Consider the following 17,801-nt stretch of genomic DNA (forward strand, 5'->3'; position numbering starts at 1 on the left):
ATGGCTCCCGTATGTACATGATATCGCTTTGCTGTTGGGCTACGTCTTGCCCATCTACCGTCGAGACGAATGCCGTGAAGCAGTAGGCTAAGCCATTATGTTTTCATTCAGCAGAAGAAGAACGTTAAGGGTCCCAAGGTGACCAAGAAGGTAAGCAAATAACCACCCATTTCTAATTTCTACCTCCCCCTTGTTGAAATGGCACTTGGAGGCGAATGAAATTCAGAACGCAGTTGGTGCTAACAGAATGCCCCTTCCGTACAGTTCGTGATCGACGCTTCGCAGCCCGCCAGCGACAAGATCTTCGACGTCGCTGCCTTCGTCAAGTTCCTGCAGGAGAAGATCAAGGTCGAGGGCCGCGTTGGTAACCTGGGCGATGTCATCTCCGTCCAGGCCACCGCCGACGGCAAGGTCGAGATTCTGGCCCACAACGAGCTGTCTGGTCGCTACCTGAAGTACCTGTACGTACCCACACCAAGCACAAGAAAATCACTGTCGTACCGCTGTTCTCAACGGGACAGAACCAACCGCGAATCGATACTCTTGGAACGCATATGAAAGAATTAACGCTGACATTTCATTTTTTTTCCTCAACTCTAGGACCAAGAAGTTCCTGAAGAAGAACCAGCTCCGTGACTGGCTGCGCGTTGTTGCCACCTCCAAGGGTGTGTACCAGCTCAAGTTCTACAACGTCGTCAACGACGAGGCCGAGGAGGATGACGAGTAAATGTGGTAACACACGTTTCAAGACAAAAAAAAACTTGCATCTTCATCAACTTGAATTCAAAAAAGTTAAATACCCCCTTTGATATTTTGGGCCACAGCATCGGGGCGTCCTTGTTTTATTTTCACATGTGCTGTTGTTTCAATTCATCCTTGTGTCCGTAATCTATGTATTGGTTGGCATTGGGAGGCTTGGCAAGATTCCCTCAATGGCAAACTCACCTTGAACATGCTTATAGTAATGGTGTAATCTCATAAGTATTGCAACGATTTGTTCTGTTGATGTAGAGATTCTCTTCACGTCTTGATGGGGTATCTGCGTTCTACCATGCTATCGCCTCTTTTTGCCCGTGGTGTCTCATATGTCTGTAGTCTAAGGCAGCGTCCGCATAGCAGCTTCAAAGGCCACCAGGGCCATTGCATTCGCTGGGAAGGCTCTGAGGAACGAAGGGAGGAAGCCTCGCCAGTATCCCCTCCAGCCAGTCTCGCGGTAGACGGCCTTTGCGGCATCGGACCAGCGGGCAAAGCGGGGGGTGCCGTCGTTGAGGGTTCCGCCCAGTGGATCGGTCATGATGCGCTGCTTGACGACATCGGACGGATAGCTCGTGATCCAAAAGACCTGGGCACTCAGGCCTCCGGCCCAGAAATTGACGACGGGCGCGCTAAAGGCGGTGTTCTGCTCAAACCAGCGCGAGAACAAGTCGTACGTCGTCCACCAGAAGAAGAAGGACGTGCGGAAGAGCAGCGTGGCGCCGAGGCCGTGGTAGATGCCGCGCACGCCGTGGTGGCGGTAGATTTTGCGCAGAGCGTCGACGGGGCCGTGGTAGAAGCGGTCGGCCTTGTTGGCGCTGTACTGCACCTGCAGGCGCGCCTTGATGTGCTCGACGGGCGCCGCGATGAAGCTGACGGTAGCGCCGGCCATGATGCCGGCCACGCCGTGGCCGAGCGTGGGCAGATTGGAAAAGGCGCGCTGGCCCGGCGGCGTCGGCGGCAACGCGTACAGGTGCTGTGACACCAGCCGCCGGTAGATGGTCAGGCTGCCCAGCATCACCGAGTCCATAAACATCCAGCCCACCAGCGGCGGCGTGGCGCCCTTGTACAGCCCGAGCACGCCCTCGTTGCGCAACGTCTGCGCCACGCACTGCAGCGGCCCGCTGAAGCGTGCCGCATCGGTCGTCTGCAGGCGCACCTTGATGGTGTCAAAGGGGTGGCCGACTGGGTAGTGGTTAGTAGACGGTGCCGGGGCGGCGGAGACGCGGGGAAACCGCGCGGCAGAGAGGGGGGAGAGGGGCCCGTACCGGAGAGCTTGGCGATGCCGGAAAACACGCCGGCCGCAAAGCCCTTGTAGTGGCTAGGCGGCTGGTGGACTTCGACGTCGCTGGGCATGGCGTATTTTTTCTTCGTCTGACTTGGGACGGCGAGGTACAGAGAAATTGGGACGAAGAGGTGGCCGAGGAGCGGAGAATGTGGGCCCAGGAAACCAGGCCGCCAGGGTTTTTTTTTCTGCAGGCGTGTGACGTCAAGGGAAAGAAGCAGAAGACAAAAAATGGATTCAATTTGAGAATATTGGTGGGAAGTAGTTGCATAGAATGCTTTTCAGGAGACGGCAGTTGCGACAGGGTCGCGGCCGGGGGTCTCGGTCCGAGCTGCGATACCGGAACATTCACATGCGAGAGAGAAGGTTGTCCATTATGGATGTCTAAACAGATGTATATTGTTCACAGGACCCATTTCCTGCTTTTAACCCCCAATAACTACATTAAACGCCAACGTGTGCAAGTATAAAAGTCCGCAAGTAGCATGGAAAGGCCGAGCCTTGAAGAAACAAACAACCACAAAAAGAAAACAGGAACACAGCCAGAGCGGCAGAGAAGCAACGGAGAAACGCCCACAGACACAAAAGAAACACGGCAAAAGAGGGACCAAGACAACAAGATAAGATAATGGCGTAGAGCGGGACATTGTCGGCCACTCGTCCGCTAGCGCTCGCTCACAGTAGCTCAAAGTCGTCGAGCTGATCGCGGTACTTCATGATGTTGCGCTTAACCTTGCTGCCGACAGTCCAGGTGACAAAGTCCTCCATGTTGCGTGTGACGAGGTAGGCGCAGTCGGTGATGGTCTCTGTGCCGACGCGCACGTGGCCCTGCTCAATCATCTTGGTGGCGGCCTGCACGTTCTCGGCCATGCGCAGGCGCGTCATGACGACGGGCAGCCGGCGCCGCGCAAACGCCGACACCGTCACGTCGTGCTCGACGGCCGACAGCTTCGACGCGCTCGACAGCACGCCCATCTCGTACAACTTGTTGAGCAGCAGCTCCTCGTGCTTGCGGCGCACCGCGTTGTCCGGCGGCAGGAGACTCAGCCGGTGGGCGAGTTGGCGGAGGGACTGCGGACACCGGCATGTTAGTATCTTGGCAGATGGCTGGCTGGCTGGCTGGAAGTTGGGTTGGCACTTACACCACACAGGCGGTTGTACTTGTGGTAGTCCTCGGGCTTCTGGATCATGTAGCGCCGCACCACATTGGCGTCGCGATGCTCATCCTTCTTGTAGTTGACAAAGTCAACCTTCTTGAGGAGCTTCTGTTCGTGATACTTGAGCTTGCGGACCATATTGGCGGTATATCCAGTAAAAAGAAAGAAAACAAGAACAAATCCAATATAGTCAGACCGTTTCGATGCGTGACGTGGGAGAGCGCAGATACATATGCGCAAAGCTTCGAAAGTTTTTGGCGGGGCCGCCAGAATTTAGGCGGTCAGCCGCGGCAGAAAAATCATAGCCTCGCCCGCCTTGCTTCCAACATCACGAGTATCAGGGCCGTCAAGACGAGCACTGGTGCTGAAAGCCAGCGGACTAGAAAAAAAAGAGCAACCACTTTACACGATGTTTGCGAGATTGCCATTGACCCTGGCCGCTAAGCCCGCTGGCCTGCTGGGCGGCATCTTCACCCGCACCTTTTCCAGCACCTCCGCCACGGCTGCCGGTACGTCCCCCTCGTTCGTGCCCCACTCCCCGGGTCCCCGGGTCGAAACGACTACCGGCTAACTAGACCCTGGCACCTCGGCCCTGGGCTTTCTCCGTCGTACAGTCAAAAGCAACAGCTCTCCCTCGCGGGCACTGCTTGACGTTGAGGCGCCGACGCAGCGGCGGTCGCCGGACCGGTTCGACCACGCGCTGCGGCTGATGACACAGAACAACACGCGCTCGCTCGACGCCGCCGCGGCGCAGAAGGAGATGATGGACCGCAAGATCAGCGAGGACTACCTGCGCCAGGCCCCGCGCCAGTGGAAGCGCGGCGACGTCTATGCTCCGCGCGACATGAGCTTCTCCGAGATGGCCAAGTGGCGCCGCTCGCGCAAGCGGAACGCAGATATCATTGATATCCTTGGCATAAACCCGCTGGACGAGTACCTGGTGAGTGCTGCATGTGCCTTGGGGCCCAATGAGGAGGGGGTGAGGGGGGGGGGGGGACATTATGGGTGATGCTATTTGCGGCCACCGCTATGTACTGACACTCGAGTCTACTAGAACCCTACTTTCATCGCGGACTTTACCACAGGCTTCGGTCAGATCCAACACAGCAAGAATAGCGCGTTGAGACCAGTCAACCAGCGCAAGGTGGCCAAGACTATCCGCCGCGCCATCGGCATGGGCCTGCACCCATCTGTCCACAGACATCCCGAGATCCTGCGCGAGGAGTTTGCTCTGCGCAGAAACAGACGGTAGACGAACCGGCCGGTGCAGTAGCTCCGAGGGAGGGCCACCAAGGCCGCAGTTACTTGGGCCCTTTTTTGGTTGTTCGCTAATATAAATATGCATGGCTGTTGCCAAGAGGCAGACTGACCATGCGTCGAATCTTCATGTATAACACGCCCACATCATGAATATGGCCGACCACGTTCGTTTTCATATATTGTACAAATACAAGCGCCATCTTTTGATTTTCCGCCCCCCCTCCCATGTCGTTCTCGTGCCACCAGAGTAAGAAAGTACACGCATCCATTTGCAGACGCTGTCACCGAGATAGAAAACAAAACCACACAAGCACGATATGCACCACACCGCCCACACAAGATGGAAACCAAAAAAGAAACTATACCTCAGAAACAAAACAAGATGAAATATAAATACATGCAGATGCAAAATGCCACTCCGGCTGGGACCTGGACTTGACTGGAAACCATGGACAATTTAGAGCGCGCACAACAACGACGCCGGCACGGAGCCGAACGTGTACGCCGGGAGGAGGCTCTTGCTGTGGACCTGTTCTTCTTTTTTTCCTCTTTTTTTTCTTGCAGTCTATGCTCGTAGATCGCGCTTGACCCGGAACATTTGTAGAAATTGCGACGTTTCATCACGCGTGTATGCCTCGAGATGCAGCCACTGCTTGGGGAAAGCGCCCTTGGCCCAGAACTCGAAGCTACGCTGGAGATCCTGTCCGGGAAGTGCATTGAATGCAATGGCAATGCTGTATCAGGGGAGAGGAGTGAAAGCAAATGTTAGTCTACGCCATACTGAGAAGAGCGAGGTGGAAAGCAAGGAAAGTGTACGTACCTGTTAGCGTCAGGCGCGTAGCCCAGGCTTGCTTCGGCGCCCTTGAACAAGCTAATCACATCGCTCAGGACGCCGCTGCCGGCAATGGCGCCGGCGTACGCGCCAAACACCTTGATGGGGATCTCGATGTCCATCTTCTCCATGTTGCGCCAGATGGTGCGCGCCGTGCGGTCGCCAAAGGGCATGCGTTCGCAGACCCAGAAGATGATTTCAATGCTCTCGTACGACGGACCCTCGATCGAGTGGGCGATTTCGTTCCAAAACTCGGTCGCGCGTGAGTGCTGGCCGCACGCGCCAAACGCTAGCATGATGGCGTTGTACAGCTTTGTGCTCGGGTGCACGTTGGCGTCCATCTTGAGGAGCGAGTACACGCGCTTCAGGCCCGCCGGTGATGGACACATTGTAAATAGCTCGAGTGTGCGTACATAGTCGTCGGTCGTCGGCCGCACGCTAGCGTTGAAGTGGTTGCGCATGTGCTCGAAAACATGCGACGCCTTGTCGGCATCGCGGCGTCGGAAAAAGCCCTCCATGATGCGCACACGGTCCAGGCGGCTAGTCTCGCTAAAGAAGTGGTGGAGCATCATGTATGCTTGCCATGAGCGATCGATGGAATTGGCTGCGTCGAGAATAAACCCAATAAAGGCCTCGCGGATCGACTCGCGCTGGCCCGCGCTGAACTGGAATACGTTGAGTGAGAGCGTGTCGGCCAGATCTCGGCTCTCGTCCTGCTGTAAGAAGGCAATAGAGAGCGCTACAACAGTCTCAGGCTCGAGTGTAATGGAGCGGTCTTCAAGATCAGAAACCACACGCTTGGCAAACTCGAGGTCTTGGGTGCGTAAATGGCACAGAGCGCGGATGTAGCGGTTTATCATGGGCACATCCTCGTCATTGGTACTCTCTGTCAGCTGAGTGTCAAGGTAGGCGGCCTTGCAGCCAGCCATGTCATTGGCATCCAGGCGGTACTCGAGCTGTAAAATGTGTGTCTCGGCGTTTAATCTGATGCCAAGCTCGGTGGCCAGCGTTACGAAGCGCTCGGCCAAGAGCGATTCGTGGCGGTCAGCGGCAGCGCGGATCACGCTGTTGATACTATCAATGTCGGGGCGAAGGACGGGGTCATCGGGGTTGTTTTGGACCATAATGTTGAACATGTGCTTGATTTCTTGAGCGCCTTTGCCTAGAAACAGCACAGCCCACTGGAAGCAAACATCCCACAGTTCTTTCCGTGGATTGGACTCGATTAGGTTCTGGAAGATGTCCTTGGCCCAGCGGCTTTGCTGCGTTCGCGTGCAAAACTTGAGAACCTCGTAGTATGTCCGCCGTGTCGGCCGCCACTTGCCGTAAATGGACTTACGAAACCATTCTTGTGTTTCGGCAACCATGTCTCGTTGGGCGTAAAAGACGGTCATGATTTCGTGAAAGGCTGGCATGTATTCTATACCCGCAACTTCAGCAAAGGTTACCAGCTCTTTGAGCTCCTTCTCTTTACCCTCGGTAGCCAAACCGCGCATGACAATGATCCAGAGAGACTTGCTGCCCTTGTAGACACGTTCCTTTATCATCAGGTCTTGCCAGAAGGGTTTGAGTAGATCCGAGGCTTCGCCGGCGGCGCCGTACTGTGATAGGGCCAAGAGTAAACAGCGAAAGTCGTCGTCGTGTACCGTAGGCAGTTTTGCTGACGGCAATGGGTCGTGGGCGCCTGGGTCTGCGATTGCTGTTGGGGCCTCAGATTGTGCGTCCTCCATCATTTCTGCAAACTCTGAGAGACCGTCACCAAAGGCACCATCGGCCTGCTCAGCGCGGCGCTTCTGAATCTCTTGGTACAAGAACCTTGAAAAGGCCAAATGGTAGGACGCATCATCCTTTGGGGGTTTTAATAGAGCCTGGCGGGCTGCGACGAGGTCTTCTAGAGTCAGGTCCTTGCCGCCCTCATCCAATGGGTCTTCGAGAATGTACTGGATCAGTCGATGACACTGGTTGGCCTGAGAGCTGTTGACAGGCGCGTTGTACCGGTTTTTGTAGGTGAACAGGTCATTGAAGGCGCGTATCAAGGTGCTGCGGGCCTGGCCGCGCACATTATCGTTGACTCTGCCAACCCACTTCAAAATGGCCTCCCAGCCCGGCTCGAGCTCGACGGGTTTGGACGTATCGCGGCTGCGATTAAAAAGGCTGATAAAGGTGCGTCTCTGGGAAGCTAGACTTGGTGCTGCAGGATATGTTTGAGGCTGCAATTGGGATCCAGATGCGAGAGACCCGCCATTGGCCAAGCGCCCTCGGTGGCGGCGGACAGCGGTGGAGGCCGAAGCTGTGGATGTCACAGTCAGGGCCGAAGAAACAGAGCGCCGGCAGGCCTGGCGGGCAAGACTTGACCGCATCATGAGCAGAGTTGCAGGGCGTATGAAGAGGGAGAGGTGGCGGCGGGTAGACAAATCAAAGCCGGGAGCTTCTAAAGAGCAAGGTTAGCTATGCTACTGAAGCGGGGACAAGCTGGCGGGGATAGGCGCTGGCTGTGTCGCTGAGAAGAACGCACTGGAGCATCGTTGCACCGAGAGACGGCAGTGGGAGGAATGCGAGAGAGACCCGCTGTGCCGCTGTACTGCGAGAAAATTAACCGGCGCTGGTATGGCTTGGAGTTGGTCCTGAGCTCAAATCTCACGATGCGAGAGCTTCCCGTCGGGGAAGCTTCGCAGGAACAGGCCAAAGTGCGGAGGGTCACGTGATATACTGGGGAAGGCGCTGGGAAGGAAGGGTGGAGCCTGGGGAATAGACAAAGGACGCCAAGACGATGAGCTCAAGCACAGGCGAAAGGGAGCAGGGTATTGGCTGGCTCAATTGTTAAGGGCTACACCCGAGTAGTCCGTGACGGTCCGGTGTGAGGTCGGCCCGGAATCTTGGGGTCTAGGGCAGCCGGTGAAAAACGCCGCAGAGCTTCCATGCATCACTTACCCATGTCGGAAAGACCCTAGGCAGTTGGCTCTGTCGCATCATCAAGGGTTTAGCAAGGGGCACTACAGCACAGCCAATAGATGACCGGCGATACCGCGGAAAAGCGGGGCCTATCAATGCGCTGGACTTATACTCATGGACCTGTACCAAGTTGGATACTGGCTTGGAATAAAAGTTAACAGCTGGCTTCTCTAACAACCTCGCTGGCGAACCGATATACACGAGACGACCTTTAAATTCCGGACCCGCATCTGCTTTGGACGCCGTGTGAGTGTTGAAGCCTAAACGTTGGCTGCTTGTGTTACTTCTATTGCAGCGACTCTCCTGCCATTCCCGCCATGCTGCTCAGGGCAACTTTTCTGTTGCTGCTCGTAGTGGCATTTGTCCAAGTAGCACTATGCGCTGAAGACTACTACAAGGTTGGTTGTATACCAGAGATCGCATCGTGTAGCTGGCCACATCTAATATGTCCTGTCTGGTCGTTATAGATCTTGAACATCAACAAAGATGCCAACGACAAACAGCTCAAGTCAGCTTACCGCCAGCTCAGCAAGCGCTACCACCCCGACAAGAACAACGGCGATGAAGAGGCAAAGCAGAAGTTTGTGGCAATCTCCGAGGCCTACGAGATTCTAAGCGACGCCGAGACCCGCAAGATCTACGACCAACACGGCCACGACGGCATCAAACGCCACAAGGAGGGCGGCGGCCACCAGGGCAGCCACGATCCCTTTGATCTCTTCTCCCGCTTCTTCGGCGGTGGCGGCCACTTTGACCAGCGCCAGCGCCGCGGCTCCAACATTGAGCTGCGCGTCGGCGTATCGCTGCGTGACTTCTACAACGGCATCGAAACAGAGCTGCAATGGGAGAAGCAGCACATTTGCGAGGACTGCGCCGGGTCCGGCTCGGCCGACGGTCACGTCGAGACCTGCCCCCAGTGCAAGGGTCATGGTGTGCGCATTCGCAAGCAGATGCTGGCGCCTGGCATGTTCCAACAGGTCCAGGTTGCCTGCGACGCATGCGCTCAGCGTGGCAAGATTATCAAGAACAAGTGCAAGACTTGCAACGGCGCGCGCGTCATCCGCAAGCCCACTCCCATCACTCTCAAGATTGTCCGCGGCGCCAGGCGCGACTCGCGCATTGTTTACGAGAATGAGGCTGATGCTGATCCTGATTGGGTTGCTGGCGACTTGATCCTGACCCTGACCGAAAAGGACCCAGCAATTGACGATGAAAACCCCGATCAAGTCGACGGTACGTTCTTCCGTCGCCGCGGCGATGACCTGTACTGGAACGAACTGCTCTCTCTGCGCGAGGCGTGGATGGGCGACTGGACCAGAAACCTCACTCACCTGGATGGCCATGTGGTGCAGCTCAAGCGTGCCAAAGGTGAAGTTGTGCAGCCCGGCCACGTGGAAAAGATTGCGGGCGAAGGCATGCCAATCTGGCACGAACACGGCGACGATGTCTACCACACGACCGAGTTTGGCAACCTGTACGTCGAGTACACTGTCGTCCTGCCCGACCAAATGGACAAGGAAATGGAGAAGGAGTTCTCCGACCTGTGGGGGAAGTGGAGAGGGAAGGTTGCCGTCAACATTGACGAAGATGCTGGACGGCCAGACCGCCAGAAGACTACCAATGAGCATGATGAGTTATAGACCACAATAGAGCAAGAATGATGATAGAGTACATACCAATCACGTGGCTAGAGCAACGACGCAGACGTAGGGTTATCGTGAAGCATAGTATATAACATCAGAAACTACATCGTAATTATAAGCGGCTGTGCGTGGAATTTAGGTACACCAAGATAGCAGTTACAAGTACCATGCCGCAACATGCAATGACGGAAGGCACACATCAAAAGATGAACAGTGAGAGATGGGGAAATCAAACACGCCTTGAAAAAATCTTCCTCTTGGCATCAACGCCATCTAAAACACGCCGCGAACTCTCCGTTGTCTACCACCACTCGACATCATCCAATCAAACATACCGCCAGCTATTCTACGCCACGTATTCTCCGCCGCCTCATCACGCATGTCCTCCGTCCGCGACTGTGATGACGTCCCCCCCCACAAACCACGGCTACGCGAGCTCGCTGCATGTTGACGATCGATTTTAATAGATGCAGAATTGCTCTTCTGATGCTTGCGGTACCTGGGTCTTGCGTACTGAGCTCTGGGCGACAGCGGTTGGCCGTTGGCATCGAATCGAGGCGGCAATTCCTCGATTTCGGAACCAGTCTGGGATTCCGGGCTCTCTGCACTGTTGTCAGTACCTGCATCGTCTGATTTGATGAGAACCAAATCAAGTCTGTCTTGGGTTTCCCTTCGTTGTCGCTCTTGAGCATCGTGTAACTCTTTTAGGGTACATGCAGACTGGGGTGACATGGGCCCAAAGGTAACGCTCTTGTTTGTGAAACCAGACATGAACGATGGGGTTTGAGACAGCGGGTCTAGGGATGGTGCAGGTGCTTTCAAGAGAGAGCGGAGAGACTGGTTGTTTCGGCTGTCATTCTTGTAGGGGCCACGGCTTTGTTCATGTGAAGGGGCAGAAAGCGATGTCACGGCTGAATCTTTGTTTGCTAACGACAAAGCCATTGAATTAGTACCAGGCCAATTTACCGCGACAACAACCAAAAAGAAAATCAACCACAACACGCTCTACATATAATGCCTTGGCACCGGCATTGTGGGGGTAATTATTGGCGGCGCCGGTAGCCCATTTGTGCTCTCTGTCGCTGGATATGAGGGTACACAACTGCTACTGCCACCGAAACTCTCGCCACCACTTGTGTTGAGGCTTATTTTTGAGCCCGAGTGCCTAAAGCGAGATGCCCCATTGTCCGGAGTTAAATAATCCAATTGCGCTTGAGAAGCAGGAGATGGAGGCTCACGGTATGGCTTAAAGACTTTGGTTGGTTGACGCAAGGCGGATGACAAGTCGGACATCTTAGCTGGGGCTTGCGAAAGGTTTATTGTGGATACATCTGGAGTCACACTGGAGATCCAGGACATGGATGGGGACAAAGACCGGATGGGAGTTGAGCTACACGAGCTGATAGTAGCTGCTTCTATCGAGACAGACAAATGTTAGGCCACGGCTGAGCACTGGCGACGGAAAATGGACCAGGGAAAGGCAGGACGGGGCTCCCGAGATGGGGATTAGTAAAAAGCGAGTTTCGACTTACTGGGCATGGAAGCTTTGGCCGATTGGAACGGTGGCTGGAACTCGTCGTGTTCCCTGTTCCATTTCACACTGCGACTTCTGCTGCGATCTGAGTCACTATGTTCAAAGCGCCTTTTGGGAGAACGTTCCCGCGGGCGGCTTCGCCGGTCTTCTTCCGCCATCTTAGATAAACCATCGAGTCCTGCGGCCTGTCTTCTCTCATAGCGCAGCTTGGCTTCTAGGCCACGCTGGCGTGGTTCGGCCTTGTCGTGTTGACCCTCTATTTGATTGTCTCTGTCCCGGGATCCTTCTCTTTCCCCATTAATCCTCTTTGACTCGACACTCGCGGCACCGATGCCAATAGTTGCCATTGTTATGTCCTGCAGCCTGTGGTTTTGCATTTGTGAGGTGGCATGGTGACTATGGCCTTTGGAGGTTGCCTCAAAATGGGAGTCTTGGGAACCCTGGCGGTGCAAGTTGGTGCCCTCGGTGGTGCTGCGGTCCCGACTGCGACTTCTATTGCCACCTAATGCTGTGGCAGCCATCTCCCCATTGTGTCGCGTGACAGGAAGAGAAGCAGGCTTCTGTTCTCTGTCATATCCGAGGCTTACGATCCCCGACACGGGCATGGGACCTGCCTCGGGGTCAATAAGAACTCTGGGTCTACCTATAGGCGGGTCAGGAACAAACTCTTCATCAGCATTAGGAGCTATGGCACCAGACATTGTGGGGACGCCAGCGATGGCCCGTCGTCTAAAGCCTTCTGGCTCTGTCGGTGACATAGAAGTCTCGGAATATGTTGGCTCAACGTTGGAGGGCACATGACGGCTGCGACTGCGTGATCGTGTGCGTAGTCTGTGGTGTGGTTGGTGGTGATAGCTGCTGTCATACTCGGAATAATACGAAACTCCATCATCATCATCATCTTGATAGATCTCATGGTGGGAGTGGTGGTGGCTACTGCGACTCCGAGGGTGACTTGATCGGCGAGAAGGAGACCCAGACAAGGATCTAGACCGAGAACGAGAGTGAGAATGCGACCGATGGCGCGAGCTGCTGCGACCACGGATCATATTCAACAGCTTGGCTGCACTGGCACCAACCAGACCAGCTCCGGCAATCTCAGCGCCTGTGCGAATGCGACTGTGGCTACGAGAGCGCGACCGAGAACGATCGCGCAGTTTTCGCGCCACGGCAGCAGTGGCAGCAGTACCTGCAGCAACCTTGGCAATCCTGCGCTTTTCGCGACGACGCTCATCCTCTTCATCGCCATCGGAGCTGCCGGAGTACCGGCCATGGGAGTGGTTTCTGATCCGTCTGCGGCGGCTGACGTCTCGGCTACGGCTGCGACTGCGGCTACGGCTGCGGCTCTGGTGACGGATTTGACGAGCAAGCGCAGTGGTGGCGAGGGTCCCTGCTGTGATTTTGGCAGCGTTGTGTCCTTTGCTGTGCTTGTGGCTTTCACGGTGCGAGCTGCGGCTGCGAGAACGGCTATGGCCGCGCGACAAATAATAACGCTTAGAGCGGGAATGGGAACGGGATCTTCTTCTGCTTTTGCTACGGCCACGGCCACGGCTGTCGTACTCGTTTTCTTCGCGATGTGTCTTGATCATCTGAGCCGTGCCAGCAATAGCTAGGGCGGCAACACCAACACCCAACGCCTTGCGCAGGGTACTATTGCTCTCGTCGGAGGGTCGGCGGCGGTCATCATGAGCAGACTGTGCACGGCGCAGGGCCTCGACGCCGATTGCACCGAGCGCAGCACCGGCCAGGACCTTGCGGCCGCGGTGCTCTGGTAGCTCGCCGTATTCATCGCGACGGCTCTGCAAAAGGGCCGTGATGCTAGCACCGACCAGCGCGCCTTCGGCCATGTGGCGCTTCTGGTGGCCGTTTTCAGAGTGGTAGCCTGCACCGGGTGAAGCACTGCTGGTACGGCGGCGTGTAACTATCGTGTGACGCCGGTAGTGGCCGCGGCCGCGGTCGGTGTACTCTTCATCTTCGGCATGGAAGCTCCTTGAGTCTTGGTCATGGCGATGTTGTTGATAGTAGTTGTGCTTGACGAGAGCACGGTTTCCATCAGATGAAGGCGCAGCATCGTACCCGTCGTAGCGCGGCACCACGGAGCGGTCGCGGCGACGCACAACAATCTTGCCCTCTTTGTCAGAGACGTATCCGCCGCTCTCCTGCTGTTCACGCCGCCAGTCCTTTTTGTATACCAGAGCAGTGTTGCTGTTGCCTCTGACGTCATAGCGGCTGCTGCCTCCACTCGACGTGGCAATCTCGGTGTATGGGTGGGCGGTATCACGGTGGCTTCTGGAAGAGTGGTGGCTGCTGCCATGATACGTGGTGGTACCGGGGGCAGTGACCTTGTACCGCCGCACGACTGTCTTTGTTTTACGGCCGTCATCATCAGACGAGGCCTGCGGGCGAAAGAGACGACGGTCCATTAGGCAGGGCTGAAAAGATTGGCGGATGTGTCGCAGTAAGTGAGTGTGGATGGCGACGGGTTGGTTTGTGGTGTCTTTGTGAGTGGTGGTACTAACAATAATGTGTATAACTAGTTGACTAGGGAAAGTAGAAAGGTAAGTGTGCTGGGACAAGACAAGACAGAGCAAGACAAATGAGGCGGGGAAGCCTGCAGTAAAGATATAGAGGTATAGTGGTGACGACAAAGCACTTTTTTATTCCTGGCTATTTTTATTATACCCTTCCTCCTTTGTCCTCCAGCAGGCTGGGTCACAAGCACAAGAGCCGGGCAATGCAACGCAATGCACATCTTATCCCGGCTTGCTCTGTGGATCGGCCTGACGTCATCATACGGCATACAGCCACCTGACACTAACTTTTGTGTCGTACTTTTTGTCTCTTTGGCATTCTCGCACTATGTGTTATGCAGTGCAGCCTGGGCGGATAGGGCTGTCTACGACGGCAAGACAGCACCAACAAACACCCGGCACCATGACGTCCAACCAGCCCGAGCCCAACGGGTGGCGGGACCACGAAAAAACGAGGCGGCCAGCCGGGAAGCGCGGCCGTTGGCACTCAAAGAACGAAACAAGCAGGCGAGGGCCGATGGTGGTGTTGTAGTGCATTAGCCTCGCGTTGGAGCTATTTTTGACGGCTGTTGGTCGGGGTTCTTCAAAGGCGGCCTTTGGAACAAAGACCGGCGGTGGTTGTCTTGCATTCAAGGGCTGAAGGACGCTGTTATTGCTAGGCCATGGTTGGCGGCTGAGACTGAAGATACAGGGGGCTTCCACTGTAGACTAGACGGTCCATTGTGTTATGCAGACCCGTCGCCCCCTGTACCCAACAGAAGAAAACATCACCAACATGATTTGCTCTGCGACATTCTCTTACACTCGGCTGACGTCTTATCTGCACCATGGAGTCCTTCATCTCACACGTGTATAGGCCATTTGGTCTACGCCAACATCCTCGGCCTTTTAGTTCTCATAGGACTTGGCGGGGAGATGTCTCGTAAACCACAGGACTGCCTGATGCTGTGCCAGCACCGAGTCGCCCACGCGGCTCTTGTCGTCTGGCGGCGCACGGATGCCCAGCCCCGGCCCGGCATCCATGTACACCACCAGCTCACAGTTATCTTTGACGCAGTTCAACAGCCTTTCAGCCTCGTATAGCGTGCCAAGTGGCCGGCGGCTATCGTGCCCCGCCGCGATGCTCAGCGGCGCCTGCACGCGTTCCAGCTCCCGCAGCCGCCTCCACCCCTGGAGTCCTCCCGGCTGCACGCTGAACGCGCAGTCGACCAGTGGCTCCAACAGCCCCGCGGCCCGTGCATACCGCCACAGCGAGCCGTGGGCGAGCCGGACGGCTGTAGATCCGCCGTGGTTAAACCCGGCAATCCCCACGCGATTGAGCGCCAATGAGAGCCCGGACGCCGCGAGCGGCAGCGTGCGCAGCGTCTGGAGCAGTCGGGATAGCTTGGCGTTGTACACGCTTGGTCGCGTGGCCAGAAGAAGGGGCACGCTGTACAGGGCTGTCTTGAAACGCAGGCGCACCTGGGCAAACTTGTGGGCCAAGGTGCGCGCGGGCCGGCTTTGCAAACGGTCCATTTCATCAAGGAGCGTCGCAGGTGCGCTGTAGCCTAGAAGCGGAGATAAGGGGGGGCATTTGGTCAGCGTGATGGTGGGAAGAAGAAAGGGAACCGTTGAAGAGGCACGAACCGTTGAAGAGGTCGGGAACCACGACCACGGCAGGGATACGCTGGGCGTAGTGGTCGGCCAGGGCACGCGTAGATGCTATTTCCCAGCCAAACATGTCGGGCAGGATGACGACAACGCCGATAGGCTCTCGGTTGGCCGTGTACGGGCAGCAGACGGTGTCGGAGGGCCGCGCGACGTAGCACAAGACGCCGGCGATGGTCTCGATGGTGCCGCTAAGGAAGTCTGGATTCGGTAGCGAGCCCCAGGTGCAGTTTGCGCAGGCATAGTCCATGGTAGCGAGAGAAGAGGACGGCGAGGTTCTCGGTGGAAGCAGCAGCAAGACGACAGTGTGCGACACGACGACGAAAGAGTCAGAGGGAGGGCTGGCACGCACTCACAGGGCGGCATGGCTGGACCTGTCCATTATATAAAGGCTGGAGTCCAGCCGAAAACAAACAGACCAACACAACAAGACAACAAATCAGCAAGGCGGGGCGCATGCGTGCCGCTGCTGAGTTTGTCTCTGGCTGGGACTCTGCCGAGTAACGAGTAACGAGAGGCGGTCGTACAGGCATGTCGTGACCAGGATCCCGGGGCCCCGACAGGGTCTGAGGAGAACGACAAAAGGAGGCAGCAGACAATGGGCGAGGGGAGGCCTGTTCGTGGCACCCATGTCGAGCAACGAAGGGCGGGCGGGCCTACAATTACAGGAGAACACAACATGAACCATGGACAGCATCAAGCACGGGGAAGGTTGAGCAGAGGAACCGGAAGATGGGATTAGGGTTGTCTACATAGGAGACCCTGGAATGGGCAACTCTACGGACCCGGCGCCTCTCGCCCACACGACAGTGGACCGACGTCCCAGCGGCGTCATTCTGCAGGAAAACCACAGATTGGGTTTAAGAGCGTGCAGCATGTCCAGGCTGACAGACAGGGCTTTCTTTGGCTGATGAAGCTAAAAAGACCCCCAAGCCATCGCTCATTTACCGGGTGGATAGGGGCAATGATTTGCGTCCAGGGCCTGGGCTGGGCCTCCTAATTCAACTCTGGTACCAAGCCTGGCTGGGTGGTCACACAGACCGAAACTGGGCGCCTGCATGCTCACGGCGCGCTGGTGGCTGCCCGGCCGTGCATTGCGTCTCCCAGCGCGGCCACCGTCTGGAGCACATCGGCGCGCACCTCGCCCACAATGTCGGCGGCCGTCTGGACCTGGTTGACCAGCCCGACGCCCGCGCCGGCCCAGACCGACATGGTGTCCTGGGCATCGAGACCCCGGCCAGCTGCGCCTGATGCCGCCTCGTACAGCTTGGCCCTTGCCTCGGCGTGCGACATGCCACCACTAACATGGCGGTACATGGCGTTCTTCAGACAGCGGCCGTCGTATGTCTCGGGCCACACGTTCGTCCCCCACATGGCATCAAACGCGCGCGAGCGCGCCGTGCTTTCGCCGCCGTCCACGGCCTCGAGCACCAGCTTGCGGAAGCGCACCGGCACGCTGGCCTCCGCGGCGCCGAGGAAGCGCGTGCCCATGACGACACCCGCAGCGCCTAGCGCCAGCGCCGCCGCAGCCCCGCGGCCGTCCATGATTCCTCCAGCCGCCACGAGTGGCAGAGCCGGCAGCCCGGCGGCACGCAGCGCGTCGGCCACCTCGGGCAGCAGCGGCACAATGCTGGAGCCGCCCGCGTGGCCGTGGCCGCCGGCGTCGCTGCCCTGCAGCACGAGCGCGTCGGGCTTGCAGAGCCGGGCCGCCTCGAGCGCCGCGCGCACGCTGCCCAGCTGGATCCAGACTTTGCTCTGGGGCGTGTGCTGGCGGATGCTTGCCGTCCAGTGCTGCAGCTCGGCGGCGCTGCCAAACGAGAGCCATACGACGGCGGGCGCGTGCTGCGCGAGCACGGGCATGAAGGCCTCGGGCGACGCGCCAAAAACGATGATGCCGGCACCGACGGGTAGCGGCTGCTGGGGCGCTTCGGCGTCGTGGCTTTGGGGTTGGGGCGGCGGGTGGAGGTGGCGCCGGGCGCTGGATAGCTCGCGGTCCAGGAGTGCCGGGTCACCTGTGAAGCCGATCTGGCCCAGGCCGCCGGCTTGCGTGACGGCAACGGCAAGTTGGCTGGTGGCGACACCGCTCATGGGCGCGTTGGAGATCAGCGGCCATTGCGCCCAAGGCAGATCGAGTTTCGCAAAGCCGGTGAGCATGGGGGGGGCGTGGGGGAAGGAAGAAGGAAGAAGAGGTGTGGAATTCGGGTGGA

General features: G+C 57.1%; 9 protein-coding genes across 9 annotated transcripts; 3 read left to right on the forward strand and 6 right to left on the reverse strand.

The window, feature by feature from the left end:
* Positions 1 to 727, forward strand: BROUX77_007986 (uncharacterized protein; the record flags this gene model as incomplete). Its single annotated transcript, XM_073753140.1, has 4 exons — positions 1 to 9; positions 112 to 150; positions 265 to 461; positions 601 to 727. 4 exons carry the CDS (start codon positions 1 to 3, stop codon positions 725 to 727), a joined length of 372 nt encoding a protein of 123 aa, XP_073602279.1.
* A 369-nt stretch (positions 728 to 1,096) lies between these two features.
* Positions 1,097 to 2,109, reverse strand: BROUX77_007987 (uncharacterized protein; the record flags this gene model as incomplete). The annotated part of the gene is made up of 2 exons (XM_073753141.1): positions 1,097 to 1,938; positions 2,022 to 2,109. 2 exons carry the CDS (start codon positions 2,107 to 2,109, stop codon positions 1,097 to 1,099), a joined length of 930 nt encoding a protein of 309 aa, XP_073602280.1.
* Positions 2,110 to 2,713: 604 nt separating this feature from the next.
* BROUX77_007988 (uncharacterized protein) lies at positions 2,714 to 3,333 on the reverse strand (the record flags this gene model as incomplete). The annotated part of the gene is made up of 2 exons (XM_073753142.1): positions 2,714 to 3,109; positions 3,181 to 3,333. 2 exons carry the CDS (start codon positions 3,331 to 3,333, stop codon positions 2,714 to 2,716), a joined length of 549 nt encoding a protein of 182 aa, XP_073602281.1.
* Positions 3,334 to 3,604: 271 nt separating this feature from the next.
* BROUX77_007989 (uncharacterized protein) lies at positions 3,605 to 4,447 on the forward strand (the record flags this gene model as incomplete). Its single annotated transcript, XM_073753143.1, has 3 exons — positions 3,605 to 3,704; positions 3,771 to 4,135; positions 4,250 to 4,447. The coding sequence occupies 3 exons, from the start codon at positions 3,605 to 3,607 to the stop codon at positions 4,445 to 4,447; spliced, it is 663 nt and encodes a 220-aa protein (XP_073602282.1).
* Positions 4,448 to 5,020: 573 nt separating this feature from the next.
* On the reverse strand, positions 5,021 to 7,647 carry BROUX77_007990 (uncharacterized protein; the record flags this gene model as incomplete). The annotated part of the gene is made up of 2 exons (XM_073753144.1): positions 5,021 to 5,189; positions 5,276 to 7,647. The coding sequence occupies 2 exons, from the start codon at positions 7,645 to 7,647 to the stop codon at positions 5,021 to 5,023; spliced, it is 2,541 nt and encodes an 846-aa protein (XP_073602283.1).
* A 909-nt stretch (positions 7,648 to 8,556) lies between these two features.
* On the forward strand, positions 8,557 to 9,879 carry BROUX77_007991 (uncharacterized protein; the record flags this gene model as incomplete). Its single annotated transcript, XM_073753145.1, has 2 exons — positions 8,557 to 8,637; positions 8,707 to 9,879. The coding sequence occupies 2 exons, from the start codon at positions 8,557 to 8,559 to the stop codon at positions 9,877 to 9,879; spliced, it is 1,254 nt and encodes a 417-aa protein (XP_073602284.1).
* A 276-nt stretch (positions 9,880 to 10,155) lies between these two features.
* Positions 10,156 to 13,839, reverse strand: BROUX77_007992 (uncharacterized protein; the record flags this gene model as incomplete). Its single annotated transcript, XM_073753146.1, has 3 exons — positions 10,156 to 10,808; positions 11,121 to 11,297; positions 11,415 to 13,839. 3 exons carry the CDS (start codon positions 13,837 to 13,839, stop codon positions 10,156 to 10,158), a joined length of 3,255 nt encoding a protein of 1,084 aa, XP_073602285.1.
* A 996-nt stretch (positions 13,840 to 14,835) lies between these two features.
* Positions 14,836 to 15,844, reverse strand: BROUX77_007993 (uncharacterized protein; the record flags this gene model as incomplete). Its single annotated transcript, XM_073753147.1, has 2 exons — positions 14,836 to 15,494; positions 15,574 to 15,844. 2 exons carry the CDS (start codon positions 15,842 to 15,844, stop codon positions 14,836 to 14,838), a joined length of 930 nt encoding a protein of 309 aa, XP_073602286.1.
* Positions 15,845 to 16,656: 812 nt separating this feature from the next.
* BROUX77_007994 (uncharacterized protein) lies at positions 16,657 to 17,748 on the reverse strand (the record flags this gene model as incomplete). The annotated part of the gene is made up of 1 exon (XM_073753148.1): positions 16,657 to 17,748. The coding sequence occupies one exon, from the start codon at positions 17,746 to 17,748 to the stop codon at positions 16,657 to 16,659; it is 1,092 nt and encodes a 363-aa protein (XP_073602287.1).
* Positions 17,749 to 17,801: the final 53 nt, after the last annotated feature.

Source organism: Berkeleyomyces rouxiae (genome assembly GCF_048999995.1).
Source record: "Berkeleyomyces rouxiae strain 22BRR77 chromosome Unknown BrBRR77_ptg000012l, whole genome shotgun sequence".
NCBI classification, from domain to species: Eukaryota; Fungi; Ascomycota; class Sordariomycetes; order Microascales; family Ceratocystidaceae; genus Berkeleyomyces; species Berkeleyomyces rouxiae.